The sequence below is a fragment of the Rhipicephalus microplus genome, chromosome 7 (genome assembly GCF_043290135.1).
Source record: "Rhipicephalus microplus isolate Deutch F79 chromosome 7, USDA_Rmic, whole genome shotgun sequence".
In the NCBI taxonomy this organism is placed as follows: domain Eukaryota; kingdom Metazoa; phylum Arthropoda; class Arachnida; order Ixodida; family Ixodidae; genus Rhipicephalus; species Rhipicephalus microplus.
The window spans coordinates 86,235,129-86,259,490 of NC_134706.1; the positions used below are offsets into that span (position 1 = coordinate 86,235,129).

General features: G+C 46.3%; 1 protein-coding gene across 1 annotated transcript in view; it reads left to right on the forward strand.

The window, feature by feature from the left end:
- LOC119179492 (uncharacterized) overlaps window positions 1-24,151 on the forward strand; it is a 31,309-nt gene extending 7,158 nt beyond the window's left edge. The window contains exons 3-9 of the mRNA XM_075870054.1: window positions 1,214-1,456; window positions 4,061-4,255; window positions 11,908-12,063; window positions 15,207-15,449; window positions 17,668-18,153; window positions 23,090-23,311; window positions 24,026-24,151. Coding sequence (XP_075726169.1) covers window positions 1,214-1,456; window positions 4,061-4,255; window positions 11,908-12,063; window positions 15,207-15,449; window positions 17,668-18,153; window positions 23,090-23,286 — 1,520 coding nt within the window. The 3' untranslated portion in view covers window positions 23,287-23,311; window positions 24,026-24,151. The remainder of the gene's footprint in view (window positions 1-1,213; window positions 1,457-4,060; window positions 4,256-11,907; window positions 12,064-15,206; window positions 15,450-17,667; window positions 18,154-23,089; window positions 23,312-24,025) is intronic.
- The last annotated feature ends 211 nt before the right edge of the window (window positions 24,152-24,362 follow it).

Below are 24,362 nucleotides of genomic sequence, written 5' to 3' on the forward strand. Positions count from 1 at the left end.
CAGTGTCTTCTCTTGGGCACTTGACAGAATAGTGTCCACAGACATTTGGCTGTTGTCGATGCGCGCAAAAGCAGACGCCAGTGACTGTCTCTGGATTTCATACAATGGACAGTCACACAGGATGTGGTGTAACGTCTCTTCGCAATGACAGGCATCGCAGAGAGCGTTGTCGGCCATTCCTATGACAAAGGAGTAAGATTTTGTAAATGCCACTCCTAGCCATACGCGATGAAGTAGGGTGGCTTCTCTTCGGTCGAGTCCAGTGGGCATGCGGAGAGCCATCAAATAGGACAGGTGGTGTTGACGATTCGTATCGATGCTTGGTGGGCACCATAGTGAAAACGTGATTTCACGCGCAAGTCGTCGAAGATTACCGGCAGCATCAGTCCTCGAAAGTGGTATGGCTTCTTTTCGTGTTCCTTCAAGGGCTGCCCGCGCGGCAGTATCGGCATGTTCGTTCCCTATGATGCCGCAATGACTTGGCAGCCATTGAAGCGTCACATGATGCCCTTTCTCGAGTAAAGAGTGGAGAAGGCATCGAATTTCGATGTTCATTAATAGTTAGTGCAGGCACGCGTTAGCACATGTGATCGTTAGGTAAGAACAAACTCTTGTTGCATTTGTGATGTTGTTAATTCATGGTGCTTGTAAACACAAAATCAATCGATATATTAACAAACGAAAACCTAAAATATGTCTTACCTTTGGTGCATATCTATGTTACTATGTATATGTGTATAATATGCACACTTTTTCACTGCAGCGTGGAAATCAATCAATCAATCAATCAATCAATCAATCAACCAATCAATCATTAAAAATAGTTCATAATATAGATTATATTTGTTGCCGGTATGCCTATGTTATGGCTACTGTTTACAGTGTGAAATCAAGCAATCATTCAATGAATCAAACAATCAACCGATACCACAGTGGTATTTTGCCGCTAGTGCATTGTATGCATACCTACCACCAGGCTGCTGATAAAACGTGTAGATACTCATGTGCACGTCTATGGTATTGCTGTCACCTTGCTCAGAAAGATGAAAATTAAATGAATAAATTGAACAGTGTGAAAAAGTACACTGCACACGGAGACCACAAAGCTGCCCTATTTTTTTCCCCGCTAATCTTTCACAACTACACAATGTTCACCAGCAGACTAGCCCAGCTATGAACCCTAATCTATCTTATGTTTGGCGCACGCGCGCAGATGGCGACAGCGGCGTGCCGGTGTTCAAGTTCCCGCCCGATCCCGCCGACTGCGGCACGAACGAGGTGTGGAAGCAGTGCGTGAGCAGCACGTGCGCCGAGACGACCTGCACGAAGCGCATCGTGGGTCCCGGGTGCACGTACGACTGCCGCTACGGCTGCTTCTGTGCCGATGGATTCTACCGTAACGCGGAAGGGAACTGCGTCACGGTCGACCAGTGCCCGTCCGCGGATCCAGATCTCGGTAAGTGGGGGGAGGGGGGAAGGTAGGGATTTTTAAACAGGAAAAATGAAAACTGAGCGCCGAAACATGCCTGCATCAAAGTGCAACACCTCAGCAGTACCTCACGAGAGAAGGGATAAGAGTTGACTAAGAGAGGGAAGTAAACATTAAGATTGGGAGACGGTTAGAGGATTCCGTGAAAGTGGGGTCCCGATCGGCGAGCTGTCGTCGAAGAGACGGCATCACGGACGAGACGGCCACGAAATCCGCCGAGCATATCCATCGCAGCAAGGTGTGGCGTCTTATTGTCGCTTACCTGATTCTTAAGTTTTGGAGAGGGCGCAAGTTTCGTGAACTCGTCGCATATGAAAGGCGTTCAATGTGGGGCGCGGAAAACTACGAAAGAAAAAAAGCTCGATTTATTGTTTGCCACAGCTGACGAACATCCAAGGAAGCCATAGAGAAAGCTGAACACACATTGAATGTTCTTATTGCAATGTGGAACAAATATGATGATATGAAATAGATAAGATGTGAAAAAAAAATTAGTGGCGCTTACAGTGAGTCATGTAAGACAGGGTTTAAGATAGGGTGTAAGACAGTCGTGTAAGACAGCTGTTGGGCACGTAGCTTTTCCTTGCTTCGCTAAGCCTTTATCCTCTCCCACACCACTCTGTCTCACCCTCCTTGCTATATCATACTGAATAGAGCCACGCTAGCACCGATTTTCTTTTTCTTTCTGTTTCTATTTAGTTTATTTCTCCTTATCGCTATTCATATTTGCCTGTCTCATTCTGCCCCTCTTCTCTTCCACTTCGAACCCGGGTCCACTGCCTTTGAAACGGAAGGGATGAAGGGCAGACTTTCTTAAAGAAAACAGACTTGGCGCGGCATATATAGACATTTTTCATGTGTCTATCTGTTTTTTCTTGCGTGCGTATGTTTCCCCCCCTTCTTTACTTTCCCCTTCTCTCTCCTTTTTTCTCTCCTCCTTTCCTCTATGTCTCCCCTTTCCCAAGAAGCAGGCAGGCGTTGTGCCCCTATTGGTGACAGTTGTCAGCCTGTTCCCTCCATATTTCCTCTGTCTTAGTGTTTTGTATGAACACGTATCAAATAATCATAATCTATGTACACTTTCACCTCCTTTATTTCTCGCTTTCTTTTTGTGGTATGAATTACTCTCTTCCCTCTTTTTTCTATACGCTTTCTCCTCACCTTCACTTTTTTTTTCCAACACAACATGGCCTTCTATGCTACACTATGTAATGATGTATGCTGTGCTAGCGCGCCTGGATAGCCGAGTAGTTACGAGGATCACCTTCGAATTGAGGGTAGACGAGGGCTCGAAGCTGTCTTCGCCAAGAAACTACTTTGCCGAAAATTTCTCTAGTCCTCTTTCCTCCAACCTCTTTGCCTCTCTTTGAGCTCGTTCTGCCACACATCGAAGTTATGACGTAAGACGCCAAACGAATCGGCGCGCCGGTTCTGGGACCGAAGTAGAAGAGGAAGAAGAGAAAAGGTATACCAGTTCACGATGAGGACAACTTTGTTTATTCGACACACGGAAAACCTCGAGCAAGAGAGCTCCACTGTAAAAAAAAAAAGGAAAAAGAAAGCGAGCGTGTAATAAAATGCAACCCGCCTATAAGAAAAATTGTTAAGGTGGTCGTCATGGAGGGTTCCTCTGCTTTTCCTGTGATAGCTTGTACTTATTCCCGCTGTTCTTGCCACTATCTTTACTATTTCATCTTTTTAGTTCGGGCAGTTCATCTATGTGACACTTTTTCTTCCATCTTAATGGTCAGTAGGCTCTTTAGGCGCGACTGTGTCATCGCTTGTGTCTTCAAACCTCGCGTTTCTGAGCGGTGTGATAATGATGATGATGATGATATGCGATGTTTAACGTCCCAAAACCACCATATCATTATGAGACGCCGAAGTGGATGACTCCAGAAATTTCGACAACCTGAGGTTCTTTCATCATCATCATCATTAGCCTGACTACGTCCACTGCAGGACAAAGGCCTCTCCCATGTTCCGCCAGTCAACTTGGCCCTGTGCTTGCTGCTGCCAATTTATATCCGCAAACTTCTTAATCTCATCTGCCCACCTAACCTTCTGTCTCCCCCTAACCCGCTTCCCTTCTCTGGGAATCCAGTTTGTTACCCTTAATGACCAGCGCTTATCCTGTCTACGCGCTACATGCCCGGCCCATGTCCACTTCCTCTTGTTTATTTCAACTATGATATCCTTAACCTCCGTTTGTCCCCTAATCCACTCTGCTCTCTTCTTGTTTCTTAAGGTTACACCTACCATTTTTCTTTACATTGCTCGCTGCGTCGTCCTCAATTTAAGCTGAGGGTTCTTTAACGTGCACCCAAATCTGAGCACACGGACCTACAACGTTTCCACCTCCATCGGAAATGCAGCCGCCGCAGCCGGGATTTGAACCCGCGACCTGCGGGTCAGCAGTCGAGTACCTTAGTCACTAGACCCCCGCGGCGGGGCCTGTGTGGAATTAGACACTGAGACTTATGTGGCATCGCGATAGTCCTCATACATCTTATGGTCACCGGCATTTCGTATTAATCGCAAAAGCATAACGCAGGTAATGTTTCCGTGCAGGCTCAAGCCAGCAGTGCGGCACCAACGAGGAGTGGAAGGTGTGCGTGAGCAGCTCGTGTGCCGAGACCACCTGCGAGAAGAAGACCATCGGCCCCGCCTGCACGGCCGACTGCCAGCGCGGCTGCTACTGCTCCGACGGGTTCCACCGCAACAAGGAAGGAGCTTGCGTCACCGCAGACCAGTGCCCGACGGTGTAACGAATGGACTGCGATACGCTCACCGGTAAGAAGTGTGGTGCCGTCTTTCTCCGAATGGCCAAACGTGAAAGGGAGCTCATGATTGAGGGAAGCCATAGAGCTAGAAACACGCGGAATGAGGAAGGGGATGGAAGCATGGGCGTCGACAGGAAGGTGTTCAAGGAGCATTTGCTCCCATCAAGGCCACATCAGCCATTGCCCCTAACAACAATCTGCCCCTTGTCCAGCCGCGATGCAACACGGATTTGCCCCCCTCCCAAGAAAAAATTCATGATGTCGCTCATAGACCGGACGTGCACCACTAACACCGTCCAGAGAGAGAAACAACGTTATTTATCTCATTTAATGGAAAAGAGGCTAAAAGAAGGCAAGGAGTGTAGTAGGCCTCCTATACCACCTCAGCTCACCTCAGGATAATAATAATAATAATAATAATAATAATAATAATAATAATAATAATAATAATAATAATAATAATAATAATAATAATAATAATAATAATAATAATAATAATAATAATAATAATAATAATAATAATAATAATAATATCTGAAATTTAACATTCCCAAACCACCATATGATTTTGAGTGACGCCGTAGTGAAGGGCCCCGGAAATTTCGACCACCTGGGCTTTTTAACGTGCGCCTATAACCCTAGCCTGAAGTGAAAGATTCTAGCGGCACATGAAAGCCCACCGCAGCTCCTGGCTACTTTAATGTTTACGAAATCTCAGCGGAGGGGAGTGATTTTTTACACTGCCACACAATGTGGCTTAGTTTCGCTCTTCTGACTACATTGAGTTGCTAACAGGGCAAGTCATGTCTGCTTCCTTGGCTCCTGGGTTTTTAGCGCTATGGCTTCGTAGAATTTACCGAACCAATGAGCTGACCCAAAAGTCTGTACTCTTGAAATTCACGTGTGAGGGCTGTAGAGCGAAGAACAAAAGTGATATAGAAACAAAGCGAACACTTCAGAATCTACATATACTTTCTACGTGTTGCCGTGACACACCATCTTTTATAAGTATTCGTCCTGTGCTCTCAACCTCTTGACGTCACCTCGTAGACGTTCAGATATACGCATTCACACACGTTGCTTCCAACACTCCAACGTAATTTCGAGCATTGTGTCAGAGTCCATGAACAGAAACATTTCTTGTGGTTAGTGTTGGAATTCGCGTGGCGCGCAAACATTGCGTGTCGTTAGGAGTAGCACAATACACATCTAAACGAAACCATTTTGCAATGAATTGACCACTTCTAGAATGAAGGGAAAGTGAGAGAAACACTATTAGAAAAACAGAGGTATTTGCCGGCGTCTGTATATCGCTGGCATTGCTACTTTGTACTGGGATGAGGAAGCGGACCAAAAGATTTCAGCAGAGAGGGAAGAAAAAAAATGTAAAAAAAAGTTATGATAAAGTGAACCTGACAAAACTATTTACAATTAGATTGTCAGCTAAGTCAAGCATGAAAGCATGAGAGCTTTTTTATATACGTATTGTGTCTGCTTTTATTTCGTCTGTTCGCGCAATGCCATATCTGTGTTTATCATTCATGTCCAGGATTTCGATGCGTGGGCCAGCGTTCAGAAGCAAAGCATGGCTGGACCTCAGCGGACACCTAAAGCTTGGAAGAACAAAGAATGGTTACCTAAATAATAAACGTGTCAAATAGCAGTGCATTAAGTTGATGGACTGTGTGGTTGCATATGTTCTTGCTGCATGTGCTGTGAACGGGCTTTGTGAACCAAACGTTTGTTTTTCAGGCTTTAGTGTTAGGGGACACAAAAACCAACTTAACTTGCTTTATTCCATATCAAAAACGCAGCTAATGATGGCCAGTAACGGTTTTGGCTTGCGTTCATTGGGAAGTGCAGTTATAAACCAAATATGAAAGCGCGATGCAGTTGAAACTCGACTGAACGAAGTGATGAGGGCACTCGAATTATTTCGCTAAATCGCAAAATTCGTAATGTAGAGCATTTATTTTTTCAATCCTTCGAAATCTAACTTTGTAGAAAAGCGTTGCCGAAAGCTGCTGCGGCATTTTATTAGCTACTAATACTTGCCTGCAAGTCTGAAAAGTTCGCGAGGGCCGCCCAATCATAACTTTCCTCCCAATCAAGGCAATAGAGGCGATGTAGACGGTCACATGCAGTAAGCTACGAGAAGCTGCGAATGTTCAAATACAGGAAACACGAGTGCGGTTAATATGCAGACAGGCAGAGTAAGTCAGTCAAAGTTAGTAAGAGACCATCAGTACCATCTGTCGCTCGAGATATAAAAAAAAAAAACCCTCAGCATATCCACGGAGTGAATGACGATGAGTGTGGTGAAGCGTCCGTCCATCCGCGTGTCCAATCGTTCGTGAACCCGTCCGTACGCCCGTCCGTCCATCCGTGCGTGCTTCCATCCGTCCATCCATTCGTGCTTCCATCCATCCGCCCGTGCGTCCATCCATTCGTGCTTCCATCCATCCGCCCGTGCGTCCATCCGTCCCTCCTTCCGTCCAACCACCTGTCCGTCCATGCTTTCATCCATCCGCCTGTCTGTGTTCGTTCTGCTATCTATCTATCTATCTATCTATCTATCTATCTATCTATCTATCTATCTATCTATCTATCTATCTATCTATCTATCTATCTATCTATCTATCTATCTATCTATCTATCTATCTATCTATCTATCTATCTATCTATCTATCTATCTATCTATCTATCTATCTATCTATCTATCTATCTATCTATCTATCTATCTATCTATCTATCTATCTATCTATCTATCTATCTATCTATCTATCTATCTATCTATCTATCTATCTATCTATCTATCTATCTATCTATCTATCTATCTATCTATCTATCTATCTATCTATCTATCTATCTATCTATCTATCTATCTGTCTATCTGTCTGTCTGTCTGTCTGTCTGTCTGTCTGTCTGTCTGTCTGTCTGTCTGTCTGTCTGTCTGTCTGTCTGTCTGTCTGTCTGTCTGTCTGTCTGTCTGTCTGTCGATCCGTCCGTCCGTCCGTCCGTCGGTCGGTCGGTCGGTCGGTCGGTCGGTCAGTCAGTTCATCCATCCGTCCATCCGCCGCCTGTCTGTCTGTCTTTCCCCCACACTAGCAACACCTGCTGAGTGAGTCCTACAACCAGTTGGTCACGAACCGGTCACATGAGACATGCATGAAGAGACCCATGGCTTTAGGAGCTTCGCTCCTAAAACGAAAGCAACGAGCGTGTTCCTCAGGGATATTCGCAGGCACAACAAACCAGTAATAACGCCTAGCGCAATTTTATATGTAACACCACTACTAACTCCGGCGTCCAGCCTCGTGTCGTGACAAGGGAGGCTGGTAGTTTGAACGCGCTTGCGTTACATCGCACGTCCGAAGGAAGGCCATGTGTGAAACAATTAGAAAAAGAATAGCTGCATTTCTGCTCACTTATTTTCGGAAAAACTTTGTTAACCTGAGTTCAGTGCCACAAAGGTTCGTACATTCGAGTTAATGTCAATATTGAACCATGTGGGTACTTCCCGGTGAATATGGGTTCCCTATATCCAGAAAGTCGTAAACGTAGATTTTTTAGAATGAGCTTTAACTGTACACATTTTTTGAAGAAGACACGTACATAAAAAGTAATATAATAATACTTTGAGTTTTACATACAAGAAAAACGAAAGGGTTTGGAGGGATGCCGTAGTGGCAGGCTCCGGAAAATTTGACGATCTGGTTTTTTAAGATGCACTAACATCACACAGTACACAGTCTTACAGATACGTTTGTGGTAATAAGGAATAGCAAGTACAGCTCTCCTGGTAGTCCAACAAATGTGCTGCATTTTGAAGTGTGGTGAAGTTCTGTTTTTTTTTCAATAATTCACTACAAAACAACTTTTAGGGCCCCTCGAAGACAAAAAGGTTTCTAATTATGGACGCAAGAGTTCAAAAGCGAGCTATTACAAGGCATTCTCTTTAGAAATGAATATCCAAGTGCAAGCGACGCGGAAAACTCAGATTGCGTTGAAGAATATATTACGGCAGAGAGACAGCCATGCAATAATGGTAAAAGTTCTAGAGACAGCGAGGATGAAAAAGTTGAACTAGCATCTACTCTGCCGAGCGAACAAAAACAATGACACTCAGTGATGATGATATGTGGGGTTTAACATCCCAAAACCACCATATGATAATGAAAAACGCCGTAGTGGAGGGCTCCGGAAATTTTGACCACCTGGGGCTCTTTAACGTGCACTCAAATCTGAGCACACGGGCCTACAGCATTTTTGCTTCTATCGAAAATGCAGCCGCCACAGCCGCGATTCGATCCCGCGACCTGCGGGTCAGCAGCCGAGTACCTAAGCCACTAGAACACCACGGCGGGACAATGACAATGGGTGAGGAAGCGCCTCAACAAAATAGAAAAAATGAGAAAACAAATTAGAAAGACAATGCAAGAGAAATCAACTATTTAAAACTTTGCATGTCTCATGAGAGCTTTAAAGAGTTCAGTGCATGGTTGTTCAATTGTCAACTCCAGGTTCCTGGCCACAACAAATATGAAAGCAACAAAATTCCTATAAAGTGCACAAGCATTCGTTAAAGCTTAGTTTTTTCTATTTTTTAAGTATTACTTTGAACAAAAAACTGCCTGGAAATATCTTACACGGTTGCGTTCATTGTGCAGACTGTATGTGGGAAATAAAGGGTTAACATTCAAATATCACAATATGATTAGGAGGGAAGTCCTAGTGAACACCTTCGGCCGTCGCATCGTGTACCTAAAGATCTCGCGAAGCTGGTATGTGTACTCTGCGGGCTATAATCGAAACTGCAAGTTGCTACACATTTTCACAAAAATGTGGCGTCTCGCGGGGACGAACCAGATTAATCGTGTCTCGGACGGTCCGCTATATTCACTGATGCACAAAACATACTAAGTGGTTTGTTTTCGTGTCTTGCTAACGCGTTAACACTGAGCCTGGCATAGCCGAACAAGGGAGTGACTGCCTACTGACCATCCTCAAGAGGGCGCTCCTGAACTCGGTGTGGCGGAACGTCAGTCTGTGAACATTGCGAATACCATCACGGAGGCCTGCTGCTGTTCGGTTTTCATTTGACACAGAGAATACTACGGAGGCGGAAAAAAGAATTTGATTGTAAATCCTTATATAAAACAACGCGCACATCTTCAGGCTGGTTAGTGAGGGTGAATCGGGGTTAAGACGTCTTTGTGTGAGGCGAAAAGTTCTAGGCTTCTTTTTTGGTGACATTTGCCATTTCATCATAAAAGGTCGATCTTGCATGTTACATTTGCTGAGAGCTTAACTGACTTTGTTTTGCTCCAAACTTATCAGAACACGTGTTTTTGTGGAGATTAATGCCGGAAGCTTACTTCGCACATCGAATCCTTTAAACTCGCTTTTTTTTCAGCATACCTGCACACCACACAGAGTCAGATCCGTGCCCGAAATTGCTTTTATCTCACACACACCGGCTGCGCGGGGTGTATGCCTGTTATGTGCAATGTATATCTCCTCCTCCTCCTCCTCCTCCTCCTCCTCCTCCTCCTCTCTCCCTCATTCTTCTCTCCCTGAGTGTAGGGTAGCAAAGTGGACTTAGTGTAGTTGACATCCTTACCTTTCTGATATTCTTTCTCTATCTCTCTCTCTCTCACAACACAGCGAGAGAGAGAGAGAGAGAGACGCACATACACAGACGCACGCTCATATAAACACACACACGCCCGCACGCATAGACACACAAAGACACAAACGCACTCCCACACACGCACACAGCACGCGCACACAAACACACCCACACATACGCACGCGCGCACGCACACACACACGAGCCCCTCCCCCCACACACAGACATAATGGGAATAGCATGTAGTGCGAGAAATCTTGCGCAACGAGAGGTTTGTTTGAAGTCCGCGAATAGCATATGGCATAATTGAGCTTCATTATAAGAAACAACGTCAACTTCGGAAGCTGCTGAGGCGTACATGTTGCCCTACGGGCGCGTATTGTTTAGTTCGCTAATTCGAATTGTGTCGTAATGTGAACCTATCAACAGAACTTGCGGTAGGTATTTCTGCAATGGTTTGAAACGGCCAATGTACACGCGCAAAATCATTAATTTTCTTGCAGCACGATAAAGGTTTGCACAGAGAAGCGAATGCGGCTAGAGATTGAGGAAGTGATGCAAAGGGGAATATCCCTACCCTGTTCTGATCTTGAAGGCGAAGCCAAATAGTCCTCAGAGTTTGTTGTTGTATTCATTTTAGAGGGTAAGACGCGTCTCTGCAGGCCGCTTTCATGAGAATTTCAGGAAGCGTCTTGTAATAGCATAGCACACGTCGCACAGAATGGTAACTTTAGTGATTACCAGGCATTGTCAGAGGATGCGATATTCTCACGAGAAGACACGCCGAATGCGGTAATGAAGTGTCCGAGGTCGCTTGGTCTCCCTGGAGGAATATCACCAAAAGACATTACCTCGTATGACACTGTGACGTTTTTATAGCTTTGTTATGATTGAAAAGCCGCTTTATTTAGTGAGCATTTGTTGCTTATTCAAAAAATAAGGTTCTACCCACCGTTCCCGTCAAACACCGGACTTGTAAATGGGTGCCATTGTGACATTAGAAAAAAAAAACACACTCACACTTCTAACTATAAGAAAGAGAGAAGGAGAGAGAATTTTATTGATATAACATGATTACTGATACATCGTGATAAACATTGCTTGATTACTCTTAGTGAAGTCGCCACGCCGAGGTGGTCTACTGGCTATGGTACTCGGCTGCAGGCCCGCAAGTTGCGGGATCGAATCCCGGCTACGGCGGCTGAATTTTCGATAAAGGCCAGAATGTGCTCATATTGGGCGCACGTTAATTAAACAACCCCTTGTAGTCGAAATTTCCGAAACGTCCCACTACGGCGTCTCTCACAATCATGTGTTGGTTTTGGGACGTTAAACACCACATATAAATCAATTACTGTGAGTGAAGTGTATTTTTTCGAGACCTGCCGGTCATTTTGGCTTGTTAGGCGTGGTCAAGGGTCACCCATTCTGTTGCTCAAGTCAATTTCGGTGAGCCGCACCTTTCACGACAAACTCTCGAGTGCGTCCTTTATTAACAGCGAGACGGCGTCAACCGGATTCTGCAGAGTTCATTGCTACACCGAGTAGGACGTTGGTGTAGAAGCCGTCAAAACAAACAGAACACCGCGAACAATGCTTCCCGTACGGTCCATATGCCGCTATTTTCGTATAACGTTATCAGGCCATGCACTGCGTTTCTATTTAATGCTTCCTTCCGTGACGGTGCGTGGTCCCATCGCCAATTGACACTATGGACAATAGTGACTGCGTGTGATCACTGCGATCAATTGAGAAGAGGGCGGTCAAGTGGTCGAGACATTCCTATCTTTGGAGGTGATTCCCGGCGTTACTCTTAACTGCGCGTCAGCATCTGTCGTATAGGGTAACGCTTGCAAAGACAGCGGTTTGAGCAACACGTTGAAACCATACGAGAATGCTTGTAAAGGGAGATGCGAGCGACTTCCGTTGCATTCCTTGCGACACCCCGTCTGTGCGAGAAAGATTGGCAGCTTGGTTTTTTTTTTCTCAGCGGGACGTTTGAGCCGCGACATCCGCTGTGCCTCGGCGAGCAGAGAAAAAGCTCGAGCCAAGATCGACCCGCATCATTTGTAGTGAACGAGTGCGAAGACGAACATCGGCCATGAAGTGCTACGTGGTCCTGCTGGCAGTAGCTGTAGCTGTCTGCGTCGCTGACACAGGTATATATATGCTTGAAATTTTGCCTTGCTGTAGCAAATCTGAGAGGCTCGGGTATAACGGAAGAACCCGGAAACAAAGTTATGGAAGGAGGGAACTGCGTTATGATGGAAAAAGAAAAGAAAAACACGGTGACCATAAATCTAGGAGCGAGAAAAACAGCAGCGAGACTAAGGAAGCATGCGGGGCTTGTGGCATTCTGTATTTGATGCTTGCAGAAGAAAGTCGAAGAATCCACGTGGTGACGCATGTAGGGTTGATAACCGGTGTTTTATTACATTTACGGATATATGATAGAACATTTATAGCCGATTACGTGAAGAACGTTTCGTGGTTGCACTGATCATTTTCGCTTGCTGACTCAAAGGTGCTATAGTACCGTTTATAAAGGAGAAATGTACTAAAAAATACTAGAAATTTAGGATAGAAACCCAACGTCTGGTCTATACATTGACTTTCAATCATTTTTGAAAAAGTGGCGAGGAATGTATAGGCGGGTAAGACAAAGGGTAGAATAGTCGATTTTCGACCGATGTGGTGTTTCTGTCGGCAGAGATGAAGAAGCTGAGAAGCGTGTTAACTTGAGCTTCATGCTACACATTCATGAGAAACAAAACAAAAACAAAGCCACGTGATAACTAAAAGGGAGAAAAAAAGAACACAGGGCAGAGCGCTGACCAAGGAGGTTCAAAACCTCCACGGCGCTTACTACTAACAGCTGAGATTATTTTTTTATTTCAAATATATATGCTAGAGAAAATAAAAAAAAGAAAGCCAAAAAGATAGCGAAGGACTTTCCTGACACATGCACACAAGCTTTGCTTTTTGATATAAGCGTGGATCGCTCAACTGCGAAGATAGTTAATCTATTTCTCAGTTAGGGCAAGAGATGTGATAGAAGTGAAGAATGATCCACGACAACGTCGTGATGATAATTGAATAGTTGCAACCATAAAAGGGTTCCTCATTTTGTATATGAAATACGCTAATAATGAAGTTCATGATTGCTAATTGTGAGTGAAAGCACACGCTAGCAATTGCTACTTGAAGAAAAGGCAGCAAGAACACAGTATGTGTGAAAGAAGCAGATGCCCACAACGCTTCTTTGACATGTCCCGTGTTTCTGGTAGTTTTTATTCAAGTGAAATGAACCACCTGGCGCGCATTTTGAACTCTTCCGCTATGAAAATTGTCAGTTGAAAAGCAACCCTTGGTGGATGTGTGCTGTTTCCACCGTGTTGCTTTTAATCATGAAATCAACCAATCAGTTAACAAATGAAAGACCTAAGGTATGTCAACTTTGGAGCATCTGTATGTAACCATGTATTTTAGTATTTATATTCACACTATTTAAATGAAGCATGACATCAATGAATGAATCAATCAAGAAAACAATACAACCCACAAATTGAAGAAAGTGTGCATTACATTTGATGCATATACACGTGTAACCATGTGAGTACGTGTATATCTTGTGACTTCGCTTTACGCTAGAGTGTGGAATCAAGCAATCACTCAGCTAGGCGTACGATGTTGAGCAAGCACCCCCTCTCTTTTTCGGGAAATCCGACATACGCGGGAATCACCGAGCAAGTGCCCCCCTTCCCCACCCTCCTCAATTACGTCCGTGTTTCTCGCAAGACTAGAATCTATTCTGTAAAGAAAAACCCCAGAATGAGAACACTGAATGCATATTCAATACTACTTATCAAATCCTGTTGTCATGGGGCAAGTCGTATACTGTTAGTTAGGCTAGGTTTTATGGCGTATAAAAGCAACAATCGCTACGATGTGCCAGACACTAGGTGAATTCTAAGGATAGGGTTAAAATGTGAGGGGGAAAACAGATTTTCATTTACAGTTGCTTTAAAAAACCGGCGGCCTTTAGAAACAGAAAAATGTCCTCTATGGGGTGGATTGCGTTTTCTGATGGTATTAACACTGGGTGTAAAAGTAGTCGTATATTGGTCTAAACGGTCACTGCTTCAAGTTCGTGACACATTCGTCAGCTCACCCTGATTGAGATTATCAAGAAGTGAAATGGACTGTGACGCCATCGGTGGGATTGTTCCTGTTCCCAGCTGTATTCACATGACGCACGAAATTGTGATTTGGCTTTGGGGATAACGTTATACGTCACCATACGTCACCCGTTTCCGCGTCCCCACTTCGGTCCACGCAGAACGATTCGTGAAACGACGAAAGCCCAAATCACAGTTGATTGATATGTGGGGTTTAACGTCAGAAAGCCACCATATGATTATGAGAGACGCCGTAGTGGAGGGCTCCGGAGATTTCGACCACCTGGGGTTCTTTAACGTGCACCCAAATCTGAGCACACGGACCTACAACATTTCCGCCTCCATCGGAAACGCAGCCGCCGCAGCCGGGATTCGATCCTGCGACCTGCGGGTCAGCAGCCGAGTACCTTAGCCACCAGACCACCGCGGCGGGGCCCAAATCACAGTCGGGATTCTCCGTGATCAATGCGAAATTTCTTGCTCGTAGCGTGAATTCTCGTACGGTGAAATTGTAGTGTGAATGCCGGTTGTGGAGGAATCCTAACGACGCCACATGTCACGTGACTGCTCTTTCCGCAATCACGTTCGTCGTGTGAGTACTGCTTTATAAGTGTTGTACAATAAATAAACAAAGCATTCAATCAGACGCATGGATGGGCATTTTTTTTAATTTTTGAGGCTTTCTGACCGCCACCTTGAGTTTCGTCCCGGAACCGAGGAAGCGCCGCCCCCCCTCCTTCCCATAATTTCATCGGATTTTCTTCCACCATAGAATGGGGTGACTTGCTCGGCATTTTATGGTAATTATTCAATCAACTTATAAATCAAAATTATATTAGCATAATGCACTGTATACGCATACCTTCCATCAGGGTGTTAATGATAACGCGTCTTTAAACTTGTGCGAGTCTATGGTAATGATACTGGCTAGCTCAGCAGCATGAAATAAATAAATAAATAAATAAATAAATAATTAACAATACGGTAAAACACCACAAAAAAGGACAGCGCACACACAGGGATAAGTGCTGTCCTGTTTTTTGCGCTAATCTTCCACTATGTCCCTTAACAGACTAGCCCACGTAGGAACCCTAATCTTTCTTGCCTCTGACGCGTGTGCCCAGATGGTGACAGCGGCGTGCCGGCCTTGAAGTTCCCGCGCGAAGCCGCCGACTGCGGTTCGAACGAGGTGTGGAAGCAGTGCGTAAGCAGCACGTGCGCCGAGACGACTTGCAAGAAGCGCTTCGTCGGTCCATCATGCACGTACGACTGCATCTACGGCTGCTACTGCGCCGATGGATTCTATCGCAACGCAGAAGGAAACTGCGTCACCTCTGACCAGTGCCCGCCCGAGGAACAAAATCTCGGTAATAAGCGGGGCGTCGTGGTTTGATTGCGTTTTATACTTCGGACAGGGCTGCAGAGGAGGCTAGCTTGGCACGGAGGCGCAATCAACTCGTCACATATAGCTCTGTTCAAGGCGGGATGTGGCAACAAGTAGAACGAGTGAGCTGGAATGCTTATTAGCCACATCCGACGGAAATACAACGAAACCAGAAAAAGCCCAGGACATATTAAATATCGCTGTTTGAATGAAGATATGCGCAAAAAATGCGCAGATTGCATTACGTCGTGCAAAGCTGGGTCATAGCAGAGATGGTGGGCAACGAGCTGGTTATGGCGTCGTTAAGGTTTTGCCCTCTCATGCTCCCCTCTCACTCCACCCTTTGTTGCACTATACTCTATAGGACTGTGCTGGCCCTCTTTTGTGACTGTTCATGGCCATTTCTTTGTCTTTCTTGCTTTTATCAAAATTTCATCCCGTTCTCTCTGTCCGCCTTCCCTTTCATACCCGCTGTTTCTCTTTCTTTCTATGCTATGTTTCATTCTCTACCCTCGTCCTTTCCTTGCAGCCTCTTATCTGCCCGCTCCGCATTCGCTTCCCTGTTTCACTTTTTTTCCCTTTAGTGCATAGTTTTCTGTGCTATATACTAAACGAGAATATAAGACCGACCAGCGTGCTTGGAACGCTGAGCTGTTTCGACGCTCGCGTTCGGATTGTGGGTACGAACAACCAAATCTCACTTCGCAAATGAATCTCCTTCGAAGACTTCGAAAAAAGAGAGATTTATGTAGTATTCATAACTGTTGGAGTTTCACGTCTGAAAACCACCTTATTATTATAAGAGAGTGGAGGCCTCCGAAAATTTCAACCATCCTGGGTTCTTTAACGTGAACCTAGATCTAAGCACTAGCCTAAAAAATTTCGCCTTAATCCAAAATGCCGCCGCCATGGCCGAATTCAATCCCGCGACCTGTGGGTCAGCAGTTGAGTGCCTTAGCCACCAGATCGCCATGGCAGGTGAGAGAGCTATCTGTACCAGTTCTCTCGCCCATCGAAGTTATTGCATACCACGCCGGACGAATTGGCGCGCGAGTTTCGGGAGCGATGAAGAAGGCGAGAGCATGTGCCGGTTCATTATGAGCACAATGTTCTTTCGAGGAGAGCCAAAAAAATGGCAGCATATCCACGGGGTGAATGATGGAGAGTGGGGCGAAGCATCTGTCCGTCTATTCGTTCCTGTGTCCGTCCGTCCATGCGTCCGTCTGTGTGACCATGCGTGCGTTCATCCGCCCGTCCGTGCGTGCGTCTGTTTGGGCATCCGCACGTCCACCCGTGCGTTTGTTCCTGCGTTCGTCCATGCATCCGACCCTGCATCCGTCCATGCGTCCATCAGTCCGTGCAGCCATCCATGCGTCCATCAATGCATCTGTCTGTGTGTCCATTCGTCCATCTAGTCAACACGCCAAGTACCACCTTCTCGCATATTTTCATCATATATTCCGCCTATAGAACCACCGCCATCCAGCGGACATTCCAAGGACTAAACAAGAGGTGGCACACGCACACTTTCTTACGGCTTGCGTTTCGTGTCTACTTCCCACCTTTAACCACCTCGAGTTCATAGTGTATACTAGTTCACTGTATTCATGGCACTGTGACCCAACGCTCGCTACACCTTTCTAAAACCCAGGAGATTACGCCCAGCGAGTATAACGTAGCAACCCTTTCTTGTCAGATAGTGTACAATCTCAATGTAAATGCCAATGGCTGCTAATGGGGAATGAGAGACAGGAGAATTAGGCTTTAGCTAACGCGCACGCTGCGAATTTTTTATTGTTCAACGACATACAGGAGAAATCTCCCACCAGCATCATCTTGCCTGTCGAAACGTGAGACATGTTACGTACTACGACAAGGACGAACGGGTGCCGCTACGAGGAGCTTCTCTCCTAAAAACTCAAGCAAAACGGTTCTGTTTAAAGAAATAAAAAAAGAACATTCAGTGACTACTTAAAGGCAACTCGGTTATAAAGCGATATGTTAGACTGGCCACCATGGCAGGTTGTTCGGCCTCTCCTGCTATATATAACTTTTATCAATTCACGCAGTTCTTGTCGTTTTCTTTGGCATTTGATCACTTTAGTTTTAGCCACAACTATGGAGAGGCACTCTCAAATGGTGCTGCAGAAGCCTTTAGTTGCACTCCGAAATGCAAGCTCTGTGAGCGTGATTACCCCCAGGTAACCATTGCTGCAGCAAAAGATTCCACATGCCATACATCGTGCGACGACGCAGGAGACAAAGGCGTAACCGCTCTGAGAAAGGAGTGAATCCCGACGAGGTTAAGGACCCCGCGGAACTGCAACCGGAGATGGCAGAGGGTTCCGTTGCCAAGCGCCGCTTCAGTTGCAGAGGCGGCTCCCGTTCCAGGGGGAGCCCCCGTTCCAGGGGTAGCCCCCGTTCCAGAGGGCACCCCCGTTCCAGAGGGCACCCCCGTCCCACAGGGCACCCCCGTGCCATAGGATACTCTCGATCCAGTGGGCTCTCCTGTTCCAGGAGCCAATTAAGGTCGAGATCAATGTCGGCCGTGGATGGCGCTGGGCCACTGATATGGCGTGGTCAAGCTCCAGCTCCAGGCAGCTTGACACCAAATAAGAAAGTGACCTGGGCCGACACAATTGGCGACAGCGGCTCCGCAACGACAACACCGACAACATCAAAGCAAGGTAAGGCACAGCCAGAGCATGTGGCATATCTGTGAATACACACACTGGTATGGGAAAACAAAGGACTCAAACAGGAACTAACTCATCTGAAAGCAACTCTAGCCAGGCTAGAAGAGTGTATCTTACAAAACACACCGCCTCCCATCACTCAATCATCAAGATCCGTGGTGACATTGTGTGGCCTACACAAAGCAGGGTCTTCGGCATCCAGATAGATGACGACATATCCGACGTAGACGACTTTATGTCGGTCGTCAGCGGGGCTCCTTCTAACGCCTCCGCTAGTGATAACAAAAAAAAACACACCGCAAGATGAAGAGTAACTTTAGTAACTTTCAATCGGCAATTCCTGAGACTAGAGGCGCTCATGCAAATCTGTGGCAGGATCGATCACCTAGAAAGACCATTCGCTCAACCTGAAGCCACGACAACAATTCCCACGCCAGGCTCGGACTCCATGTCTTCCCCGGGACGCGAAACCTCGCTGCCCACACCCTCTCAGCCAACAGAACCAATAGGTGAAGTTAACACTCAGGGGGTCATACCAAGTCAACACCATGGATAGCTCACCGCAATTTTTGAAGATGTGGCAATAGAACTGTGATTCATTCAACAAAAGGCAAGCTAGCCTAACGCAATAAGTTAGATCATGTAAAGAAAAGCCGCATGTGCTCCTCTTACAGAAGGGGGGCGGAAAAAACATTCAAAGCATTTTCTCTGGGTACACAGTTTCCAGGCCAACCCCGAAGCCCAACTTCAAACAAGCCAGAGTAATCACCCCCCTCATGCTCAAAAAAAAAAAAAAAACGTAAGCTCTATGGAAAGGGACAGCCCAACATACAAAAAAGGCCTAGAATCTATGCTAACACAAATCATTCCGAGTCGAACCCTCGAAGCCCACCTTTACATACTAAACGTATACAGTTGCCGGACTGACAGACTGAGGATTTTTACCAAACTCCTCACATCGGCCACGTCGCCAGCCAAGGACAGGCCATTGATTGTTGCCGGCGACTTGAATGCGCGCAACATCTGAGGCTACGCGACCAATGACAGGATAGTCTTAACCTTGCGGAGTGTGCGGACAACCACGGTATATATTTAATCACGGGCTCAAGCCTCCAGACACGCAGAGGCAATTTTGTTGAGTGGGACACCACCCCTGACCTGACGTTCCTGGAAAACACGGAAGGGTCGTAAAACAACTTGCAAGAGGACGTTGGTAGTGACTATTTTATCCTAGAAATCAACCTCTGTATCACACCCGATCCGCCCAAGACGTATAAGTACGTCGATTGGGATCTTTTTCTAGGAATGAGGGGTAGCGAGGACTGACAAAGAGAAACCTTCGAAGGACTACTGGAAACTCTGAAAGGAATGTGCCTGCGCAGTGTGCGGACAACCACGGCATAAATTTATTATGGGCTCAAGGTTCCAGACACGCAGAGGCTATTTTGTTGAGTGGGACACCACCCCTGGCCTGACGTTCCTGGGAAACACGGAAGGGTCGTTGGACAACCTGCAAGAGGACGTCGGTAGTGACTATTTCATCCTAGAAATCAACCTCTGTATCACACCCGATCCGCCCAAGACGTACAAGTACGTCCATTGGGATCTTTTTCCAGGAATGAGGGGTAGCGAGGACTGACAAAGAGAAACCATCGAAGGGCTACTGGAAACTCTGAAAAGTACTGTGCCTAAAGCCTCTTAAGAATTATCCTTGGACCTGCAGGTGCCAACCATGGGCTCCAGACTCACACACCTTCCGGAGGCGAAGAACGCGGTGAGAGAACGATGAAAAAAGCAGAAGATAAACAGGAGGCTGATATCTAAACTAAAGGAAATAAACATGAAGAACGAAGAACAGTTCAGAAAGCTGAGTGAAGAGCAATAGGACGATGTTTGTAATAAGGCGGATGGTAAAATGAGAAGGATAAGCAAGTGAAGCCTTCTTATAGCCTATTCGCGGCAACAAACTGACAAAGAGCAATGCCCGGATGATGCTCGATAGACTCGTTCATCTACACACTAACGAACGCATTAGTTTCAGAGACTTTGCTAACACCCTGGCCGGCATATATCTGCCAACAGAGAGCAAATCAGTCGCCTGAAACGACCCGACACGTGAGTACTAGGGGACACCTCAACACTCACTGAATCGTCTATTCGATGCCTCAGAAATTGTGCATGCCCTTCATGGCCTAAAAGGCCTCTTGGTCTCTGGTCCAGATGGACTCACAACCAAACTGTTCAGAAATCTATATGACCAAGCTATCCAACTCATTACGAGTAAAACAAACGATGCATGCAATGCAGGCCTGGAACTGGGAGAATGGCGAGCTGTCAATGTAATTCTCATCCCGAAACCCGGAAAATCACTCCATAGCGAGAATTCGAGACCCATTTTCCCTACTTCGTGCCGCAGGAAGGTCGCCGGACATGTCATTTGCAATAGAATTGCAGAGCAGAAAAAAGAAAACAGTCTTTTTCGCCCCAGTATCATAAGCTTCCAAAAATCAGTATCAACGCAGGACGCCAGGCTCCTAATCAAGAGTGCCATCACAGACAATGAATGTAGAGCCGTAAAAGACATCCTGGTGCTCGACCTAACCAAGGCCTTCGACACGTTCAAGCATCTATACATTTTAACGAAATCTCAACTTTGGACCGCGGAGTAAAATTACACAACTATGTCAATCGTTTTTCGCTGACCTAACGGCCACCATAAACACCGAACAAACCAGAAGCCGAAAGCTCAAGCTGAGGAACACTGGAGCCCCCCCCCCCCCCTTCTCCGAAGGTCACTGCTTTCGTCGCTTCTTTTCAACATTGCAATGCACGATCTGTTGAACCAATTCTCGAAAGTCCAAGGGGTGGGACAGCCGATTTACACGGATGACATTACCATATGGTATGCAAGCGGCCCACTAGGCATTCCGTTGCAGAACCCACAACATGCACTGGACACCACAAACGTTCCTTCAAATACGGGGCTGAAGCTATCGCCGAGCAAAGCAGAGCTTCTTTTGTGTAAGCACGGTCACAGGAAGGGACAGCTCCTTAGCTCCCTCCCCGTTCACCTACACATCAAGGACGGAGGCAATGTCCCAAGATGTAACACAATCAAGGTCCTGGGCATGGTCGTTGGGGCTTAGAGCGGTGACAACGTGGATGCCCTCAAACGTTTAGAGAAGAATGTCCTCAACTTCACCACTGTCATAACATGGGTATGCAGCAGAAGGGACGGTCTCAAAGAGGACAACGACATAAAGGCATTTCACACCTTTCTCATCAGCCAAGTGGTGGACGCCACCCCTGTTCTCAACTGGAAGAAGACGGAGCTCAAGAAAATTGATACATAAATTACAACAGGATTGAAAAAGACCCTGAGCCTCCCTCTCAACACTAGTCTGAATGACTTCTTCAATTGGGCCTACAGAGTACAGCTACCAATATTTTTGAGGCACAGCGGTACGCCCAGATTTGTCGGCTCTCACTCTCAAGGGCGGGCAACGAGATCCTGCTAGAAGCCAGCATTCAGACCCTCTTCATGCTGCCAGAAAAGACCCAGTTTTGCACAAACACCACGAAAGAGATAATACTTGATCCAATTTTCAGAAACATACTCCCGACCCACAATGAAGGACGAAGAAAAGCAAGTGCCAAGGCCATACTCGCGAAGATCATGCACAACAATACACAGGTCCTTTTCATTGATGCTGCAAAATAATAGAATCGAGGTGCCTACGCAGTCTCCATCGTGGACGCTCTGGCTCACTCGTCAACGCAGCCACGGTAGTTACCAACTTCACCAACGAAGCAGAGGAAATGACCATTGCGCTAGCCCTTAGAAGCTGTGCGGGAGCCTCTGTCATTCACTCAAGCTCTAGAACAGCTATAAGAACTTTTTCGGCGGCCCTAGTTTCTTCGAAGGCAGCTACGGTTGTTAACAGGCTCTTGGACTATGAGACGAAGGAAAAAAATTTCCCGTCCTCACACATCGCATGGTTCCCGGCTCACATGGGAAACATTTCCGGCTTTCCTGGCTGCAACCATAACGAGCGGGCACACCAACTGGCGCGAGAACTCACTTTCCGCGTCTGAGGTCTGCCCTGTAGCTTTAATGCAACCTGCGGGAACCTCGACCACAAAGACCCACTCGTGTCATACCACGAACTAATCTGTCATCATGAATGAGAACGTTGAACTTTGACTCCTCCTTACACAAAGCTCCAAAGACCACAAGCAATCACTTACAGACAGTAGCAGGCTCGTAAATACGCAAATCACACCAACAACACTAATCAGGATCAATCCTGTCTTCTTTTTGCTTGTCCACACTGTGGCCACGAATATAACAAATTCGTCCACATGCTCAGGATGTGCCCTGCCAACGTGGGCACAAGCTTTTCTGACCAGTCCTTATGGAACTCCACCCTTCGAAGCGCAGAGGCTGTCTAGAGGGCCCAGGCCATCGCCGAAGGACTCTGCCTACCGGCCCTGTCCTCGATGGTGCCACCGGATTTAAACGCCAGAGCTTTCGGCCCCGATTTCTTTCTTCTCAGGACCTCCATAATGTTCATACTCACTCACGTCACTGATCGTTTTCGTTCGAGCTGTCAAATCATCTGACAGTATATTTCGGTCTTAAAGGACAGTGGGCTTTTTAGACCCGTTAGTGTCATCGTTAGGGCAGGTATGTTTTTAGTTCCTTCAAACATGATGTTTCTGAGCAATGTAGTCAGTCAGTCAGTCAGTCAGTCAGTCAGTCAGTCAGTCGGTCGGTCATTTGGTCGGTCGGTTGGTCGGTCGGTGAACGAACTATTTCGGTCGTAAGAAATTGAGTTATATGGGATCGCTATCGCCTTCAGATCTCTCATGACAGAGTACTACGTATGAGTTGGAAAAGCGTGGTGCAGGTGAACTTATATTGCAGGCTCAAGCCAGCAGTGCGGCCCCAACGAGGAGTGGAAAGTTTGCGTGAGCAGCTCGTGCGCCGAGACCACCTGCGAGAAGAGGACCATCGGCCCCGCCTGCACGGCCGACTGCCAGCGTGGCTGCTACTGCTCCGACGGGTTCCACCGCAACAAGGAAGGAGCTTGCGTCACCGCAGACCAGTGCCCGACGGTGTAATGAATGGACTGCGATACGCTCACCGGTAAGAAGTGTGGCATCCTTTTTCTCCGGAAGCCAGAGCTCATTCTTGAGGGACGCCATAGCGGTGGAAACGCGGGGACCAAGGAAAGGGGCAGGATGTGCGCTACTCGCAACTGAATGCCTGCAAGCGTCCTGGCCTCTTCCTTGGTTCCGTATTTTCGGTGTTACGTCTTCTGTGAATGTACCGAACCAACTAACCGAAAAGCCTGTACTGTTGGAATTCGTACTTGAGTGTTTAGAGCGAATAACGAAAGCGACAAAGATGAAATGCCTAATTTATTGCGAAAAAGACAAGGATAGTTTTAGCACGTATGTACTGCTTGTACTTCCCATGTGTTGCTGTACCAAATCATCTTTTGTAAATATTCGTCCAATGTTTTCAAACTATAGGGACGTGACCTAGTAATCAAAACGTGTGGATTAGCGTGCGCTGCGTTAAAGAGTAAGACGAAATTTTGTGAATGGCGTTCGATTTCGCAAACACAAACATTTCTTGTGGTAGGTGTCATGACCTGCGTGGTGCACAAGCATTGCGTGTCATTAGAATTAGCACAAAACACAACACAAGAAAACTGTACGGATCGTATTTCGCTCAGCAGCAAAGAATCGACCTATTTCAAGTACGAAGGTATTTTTTTTTTCATATGCGTGTTCGGCCTGCCTTTATTCTGTTCGTTCGTGCGATGTCATACGTGTGTTTATTATCCATGTGCAGGATTTCTAAGCACGGGCACGCCTTTGCAAGCACAACATAACTGAACCTCAGCGGACAACTAAAGCTCCGAAGAACAAAGAATGGTTACGTAAACAATAAACATGTGAAATCGCAGTGCATTCAGTATATGAACTGTGTGGTTGCACATTTTCTTCCTGCAAGTGCTGCGAACGGGCTTTGTGAACAAAACGTTTGTCTTTCTGGCTTTAGCGTTGGGAAACAAAAAAATAATCTGAACTTGTCCTGTTACAGTACACAAACACAAAAAGACAGTTCTGGGGGTCAGAAACAGTTCTGGCTTCATAAAAACAGTTCAGGATCATAGAAAAATGCAGAT